The sequence below is a fragment of the Cynoglossus semilaevis genome, chromosome 6 (genome assembly GCF_000523025.1).
Source record: "Cynoglossus semilaevis isolate Cse_v1.0 chromosome 6, Cse_v1.0, whole genome shotgun sequence".
Lineage (NCBI taxonomy): Eukaryota > Metazoa > Chordata > Actinopteri > Pleuronectiformes > Cynoglossidae > Cynoglossus > Cynoglossus semilaevis.
This window is the reverse complement of record NC_024312.1, coordinates 1,149,072-1,156,032: the sequence shown is the minus strand read 5'-3', so window position 1 is coordinate 1,156,032 and position 6,961 is coordinate 1,149,072. Positions and strand designations below refer to the sequence as shown.

At 40.5% G+C, this 6,961-nt stretch overlaps 1 protein-coding gene across 1 annotated transcript in view; it reads right to left on the bottom strand.

Annotated features, from left to right (window-relative positions):
- Positions 1-6,961, bottom strand: part of hydin (HYDIN axonemal central pair apparatus protein) — a 59,471-nt gene that overhangs the window by 45,157 nt on the left and 7,353 nt on the right. The window contains exons 7-14 of the mRNA XM_025056297.1: positions 5,507-5,708; positions 5,236-5,419; positions 5,173-5,185; positions 4,758-4,945; positions 3,514-3,613; positions 2,641-2,759; positions 521-744; positions 366-433 (exon numbers count right to left, since the gene is read on the bottom strand). Of these exons, the coding sequence (XP_024912065.1) occupies positions 366-433; positions 521-744; positions 2,641-2,759; positions 3,514-3,613; positions 4,758-4,945; positions 5,173-5,185; positions 5,236-5,419; positions 5,507-5,708 (1,098 nt within the window). The remainder of the gene's footprint in view (positions 1-365; positions 434-520; positions 745-2,640; positions 2,760-3,513; positions 3,614-4,757; positions 4,946-5,172; positions 5,186-5,235; positions 5,420-5,506; positions 5,709-6,961) is intronic.

The following is a 6,961-nucleotide window of genomic DNA, read 5'->3' as shown; positions in this document are numbered from 1 at the left end:
CTTTGGCAGCGCCGCCCTGCCAGTTGTTCAAGGTCATCTCACACACCTGCCTGTCACTGGTTACACTGGGAGACCCCTGACCGTCTCCCAGGACTCGCAGGACAAAGTTCATGGGCACAAAGGAAGTGTTGAACAGGGTACAGGTCATTGTTTGTGGGAAACCTACGAGGAGAGTTGGAGATGTTGAGAAATTATTAAAAAAAATAATAATTGAGGTTTTTGAGCCAAAGTTGAACAACTGTAGATATACTAATTCTCTGAAAGCCGAACAACTGTAGATATACTAATTCTCTGAGACACCTAGTGGTGTCAAACAGTATTACAATGTGACATGTAAAAAGCAAAACAAAAAAAATCTAACCCACCAAAGGCCACATCTCCAAAGTTAAGCTCCAGAACGTCAAAGTGGAACGTGGGACCAACAACGCAGCCCCTGATAGGACAAGAAACAACCATGAGCCATGAAAAAATAAAAATTCTTTCCGACAGATCTACCAATAAAGTCTGAGCCGACGGTCACCTGAAGGTCAGGGTCAGAAGTTCTGGTTGTCCTTCAACAGTTAGGAGCAATTCCTCAGAGAAAGTCCCTAAGGTGTGACTTTGGAAGGTGACTCTGACAGTCATGGAGGACCCAAAGGGAATGACACCCCCTTCTGGACTGAAGGAAAAACAGCGGCCGTAGAAGGTGTCGGGGCGTGAGAACTTGAAAGAAGCATCGATCAGACCTTTGTTGGACAACAGCACCTGAAGGAACACCAGGAGAATAAACATTTAGGTTTAATTTATTAAATAATAAAATCAACAACAAATGAACAAGTTTTTTAAATTTAATAAATGTAGCATTAGCTAAAAGAAGACAAACTTAGTGGTAATTCTTTATTTTAACTAATAAAGAACTTTTAACTAACTAACTTGAACCAGTCTTGGTATATTCTGGCAAACAGGTATTTAGGAGCTAACCTTTAGTTAGCCTTTTGTTTTAGAGTTTAGGCTTCACAAAATATTAAAATTAACAACAAATTAAGAAGTTTTTTAAATTTAATAAATGTAGCATTAGCTAAAAGAAGACAAACTTAGTGGTAATTCTTTATTTTAACTAATAAAGAACTTTTAACTAACTAACTTGAACCAGTCTTGGTATATTCTGGCAAACAGGTATTTAGGAGCTAACCTTTAGTTAGCCTTTTGTTTTAGAGTTTATCTGGATTAGATAAAATTGCATACATTTGGATTAGATTAGATTATCAGATTATTAGATTAGATTAGGTTGGATTAGACTAGACTGAACTGGGAAATTGTGGGATATAATTTATGGGTCTGTTTTCTCTCTTTTCTCACTTGAAAATCTAAAAGGTAAAACATTTTTAACAATTTATTGACTATTTTTTTGGCTATCCTCTAGACGAGCTGGTAATTCTTATCAGACTATAGACTTATCAGACTCTCAGACTATATTCTGTGGTTGGATTACATTAGACTGAACTGGGGAAATTGTGGGATATAATTTATGGGTCTGTTTTCAATATTTTCTTACTCAAAAATCTAAAAGGTAAAACATTTTTAGCAATTTATTGGCTATTTTTTGGCTATCCTCTAGACAAGCTGGTAATTCTTATCAGACTCTCAGACTATATTCTGTAAGTTTGACTTATTTACTACTTCAGACTGACAAAGAGGATCTTTGGCCACCTTTAATGTATTTCAGGATTAACTCTAAGACAGGGTTTTGGGCAGAGATTGGCCATGTTTCTTTTCTTTCTTTTGTTAAAAATCTAAACTCAGCTGGTTTTTAATCTTCAGGGTTTATCTTGACGCATTTATGTCTTAAATTCTACTATATTTTTGGTTATATTTTACCTGTTGTTTCCACTGTCTCAGATGTATCTATAACATCCTCTAACTTAGAAGAAAGTCCATTCTGTTTCGATCACACACTCTTGTCTTATATCGACCACCGGCCTCGCCATCAGAACCGGTTCGACCCGGGCACAGTCATCCTTAGCATCTCTGTATCTCATCATGCACCACAAGCGTGGGATTTTTGTTTCTTCTCAGGCTCTAACTGCTCTCTCTAAACATATCAATATTGCAAAAGGTCTAAAAGTTCCACGCAGCCTTTGGTATCGCAATACTTTTTTTCTGCAAGTGCTGAGGAAATGGAGTTTTTGTGAAACTGTGAAACTCAAGTCTCCCCTGAATTGAAATCAGGAAATGTCAGACTGTGACCTACAGTGTGGGTCCATTCCTCAGGAGGAAATTAACTTTTTAACCAGAGGTTGTTTATTTTTTTTACTTTCAGGATTCCTGGCTTTATTTCAAAGTACACCACGCCTCCCGAATTGACATACTATAAAGAGCCTGGTAATATTTTTTTTTGTTTTATTTGTTCAAACCACTGTATGAGTTTATAAAGAGCCTGGTAATATTTATTTGTTTTATTTGTTGTCTGTTCAAACCACAATCCCCTGATTATTAATATAGATTAATAAAATGGGCTGCAATGCCGCCATCTAGTGGCTTTCACTTTCACATGCAAGCGTTTTTCCCCAACACTATTTTTAGGGCACATATCGGCCGACCGATATTATCGGCTCGTTATTAGAATAAGACAGCCCTACATATTTCCTTTCACATTCCTACCTCGTAACAGTTCCTGTCTCCCATGAAAACATTTTTCATATTCATCAGACTGTAGTCCAGCCAGAGCTGTGGTCCCAAGCCTTCTCCACGGATTGTGAGTGGTAACCGAGACTGACGTCCTAAACGTAAGAGACAAAAACTTGACACGTTTAATGTGAGGTCAGACACTAAAAGACACAGAAAGAGGCAGGGAAGTTAAAGAAAAACTTTCTTTTTCTCAATTTTTATTTAAATCGTTCATTATTGGGGAGCAAACATTGGCCAGAGGTGCTGCGTCCTTCACTGTCGCTGAAGAAGCTCTTTTATCACAGTGTTGATAAATGAGGCTACAACAGTTTCCAGTGCAGCCACCATCAATTCAGACTGGCCAGGTCATCACCCTCAGTAAAAAATGGAAATCCATGTAAATATGTCGTCCGGCTAAGAAGACAGAGGAGAAGGCCAAATGCAAATCGGCCAACCACCTTTCACCAACCCCTGGGCCAGGATTTCTGGACTGGAGCCTAATCACTGCCCAAGTGTTCAGACTGTTTTGGGTTAAATGTCTTTTATTCTGCGAAAATACAAACATGAGGCAAAGATATGGGTTTTTTTCCTCTCACAATAACCCAAACAGAGTTAGGCTAACAGACTGATAGCCAAAACCAGACAACTCTCAAAAAATACACAAAGATCCTTCCTTCGAAATATTGATCTGACGTCTGCTTCAGTTTGTTCAAACATCTATTTCTGATGCAGTGAAGAACAAACAAAATACGTTTGTTTGTCGTTGGCAAATCCACTGATTTCCTGTAACTGCTACAAAAGATGGCTTTAGTTCTGGTACGTGATGTGGAATCCTAAATCTGGACTCTGACTGGTGTGGTCACTGACCTGTGATATTACAGTAGATGGTTTCTTGATACGGCTCTGCTTCCTTGGGTTTGAAGACAACGGTGAACTGTTGAGTCATTTTGGGCCAAATTTCACCTTTCTGTAAAAAACAAAAAAAAAACAAAAAACAAAAACTAATTCCAGAAAAAATTGAATTGCTATATTTGAACTGAAACAGTTGAAAAATTAATTTTATGAAGGTCATTGTGTTGTGTTTTTTTTTTTGAGACTTTATGTTGACAGAATGAGTTCTGTAGCCCCTTCATCGTAACTTAAACCATGACAGATTTGTGCCTAATTCTGATTGTGACTCCAAACTAAGTCTTGAAACTCAAAAATACCCTCTCACTGTGCGTCCAAGTAAAATGTCCCCACAATGACAACTGTCCTCAAAAACCACAGTCGTTTTCAAAGGTAAAAAAGTGTGTCCACACAAGTATAGCTGTACTTTTTCCCCTCCCTCTGTCTCTCCTGGGAGTCCAGAGAACCAGAGTGAGCTGGAGCAGAGGAGGAGCAGAACTGTCAGAACTGGTCAGAGAACCGAACCTGAGGGACTACAGACCCTCTACAGACCCTCTACAGACCCTCAGGTTCAGTTCTCTCTGCTGTCACTGAGGAGACACGCTCATATTTTACATGTGGACAACAGAGACAGATTCTTTTTTTTATTTTCCTATTTTTAACTTCCTGTTGACCTGAATGTCTTAAGATCTGAGGTACTGTTACAGTACGTCTGACAAATACTACACATCTGAATCCAAGGGTTCTATTTCTAAGCTCTGTGTTTTTGGCCTGATTTTCTCCCAGTGATGTGCGAGGCGTCTTACCCACAGCTACATTATTGATTTGAAATTTAATTTCACAAAATGTGTTTTGGAACGGATGCTGTTGAAGGCCTACATACAGTATTACTCCGTTAGAAACGTCTCCAAGAGTCAGGGGAACCTTTCAAGTACTACGAGATCCACGTCCAAACTTACTGAAACTTTAGCTTCAACGTGGCCGAGTATTTGCTGCTTTGTATTTTTTATAATAATTGAATTATTGAGAGCTATATATAAAGTCTTTGGATCAGTGATCAACTGGAGGCACGCAGGCCAAATCTGGCCCAAAAAACCATCAAATCTGGCCCACAATTGTATTCCTAAATTAACATCTAATAACAATGTATAGATGGTGACCCCTGCTTCTGACCTTTAGGGTAATCAAAAGGTCAGTTTAAAGATAAAGCGATAGAAACTCACCGCTGGCTCCAGAGTTATGCAGTCGTCTGATAGGGCCAAACTTTCCTGTGCAGCCTGACGTTTAGCAACCTGTAGAGCTTTGTCCAGCAGGGGGACGCAATAGATCAACGTTGGGTCAGACAAGCACTGGAAAAGAACCTTTTCCCGCTCGTCTACCTCCATGTTTTGCCAAACGTATCTTTCAAGTACTACGAGATACACGTCCAAACTTACTGAAACTTTAGCTTCAACATGGCCGAGTATTTGCTGCTTTGTATTTTTTATAATAATTGAATTATTGAGAGCTATATATAAAGTCTTTGGATCAGTGATCAACTGGAGGCACGCGGGCCAAATCTGGCCCAAAAAAAACATCAAATCCGGCCCACAACTGTATTCCTAAATTAACATCTATTAATAACGTATAGACGGTGACCTCTGCTTCTGACCTTTAGGGTAATCAAAAGGTCAGTTTAAAGATAAAGCGATAGAAACTCACCGCTGGCTCCAGAGTTATGCAGTCGTCTGATAGGGCCAAACTTTCCTGTGCAGCCTGACGTTTAGCAACCTGTAGAGCTTTGTCCAGCAGGGGGACGCAATAGATCAACGTTGGGTCAGACAAGCACTGGAAAAGAACCTGTTCTCTCTCGTCTACCTCCATGTTTTGCCAAACCGAGGTCTCTCTACCGGAACAGAAATAAAAACAAAGATCATTGAAACGCCACTCGCCCTGTCGGCCATTTTGTTGCCTCAACACACACAGAGCGTACCTCAACAGACTCAGGTCCTCCTCCTCCTGGGTGGGCCACACGGACCAGTGGTACTGAAGAACGCTGTCACTCCTGTTGGTGAGGGACACTGTGTGTACGTTTGCCAGAGAGATGTAGGTGCTCTTCAACATGAGGGAGTCGGACCTGAGATGGACGTCCAGTTCCTCACACGTCCCAAACAAGGTGACATAAACGTCTTCACCTGAGGAGAGTGACATGAGTCGTTACTGGTTGGTGAACCCTGCCTTAGATAAACGTATAGTTCTGGTTCCAATCACTTAGATACCCTGCTGAAGGCCTAGACTGCTGGGGGGAACTCCAATGCCATGTCATAAAGTCATACAATCTTTGAGTCTGGTAGAAGATGACGTCTGTCATCTTCAGTTCTTACTTTTTTATTCAGTCGCCTCAGTTTCAAGCCATCAGTCAGTCATACTCACGGTCCAATCACACTCAAGCAAACTTTACTGTCTATTTTCCTTGTTTTCTAAATCGTACCCGCTGAACAGGAACTGCTGTCAGACAGGTTTAAGCAAAACACAGACAAGAAGTGGAAAAATGAAATATGATTTCTCTGAACACCAGTTTCCAGAATACAACTCTCTCTGGAGTGAAGTTACTAAAGTGAAGGCCACGGGAGACAAAGTCCTAAATGGTTAGCGAGACATTTAATGAGTCTCCGTGGAAGCAACGCGGCGCCACCATTACAGCGAGCTCACATCCGACAGCGGGAGAAAAGAGCAACAATAACAAGCAGCAGAAATCAGATGCAAAACCAAGTTTTGTATAAAGGCGCGGGGAACAAGGTAGTATGTAAATTCGAGGAGTGTTTGTTTACATTCAAATCAGACAGACTGGGGCTCCAGTCTGGAGAAAATTCCTGTTTACGCTGATATGATTTATATTTGTTTATCAACACCAGTGTACAGACAAGTGCGTTGACTTCTGAGGTCAACGCCAGCTCTTTGGGGAAGTTCTGATGTCTGTCCATATTTGGTTTCTATTAAGGTACAAAAAAAAAGGAAAAATAAAGAAATATAAAGCAACATATCAGGTGTTAAATTAGCAAATTGCGATGGGAGAATAAATTCTTGGGAGTTTTTTTTTTAAAGAAAAAAACTTCAGTTATTTTCTGGCACAAAATAATTGCCAAACACTGCTTTAAACAATCACGTTAGTGAGCTGGCCGCAGTTAACCTCCTTAACCACCAGGGCACCACTGCCCCACTATATCGGTATGGGTTGATATCAGAATTGTAAATAAAGTGTTTGGACAATATGGGCACATCGGCAAAAAGTTAAAATCTTCGGTTCAGGGGGAGACTTGATGACATCGGTCGGCCGATATTATCGGACATCCCTAGAGGTCATGTGTTACTGCAATGGACCAATTAGCACGGAGACTCCAGGGGGAGGTAAGAGGAGGCGGGGGGGGAGGGGTGTAGCCAAGCATGA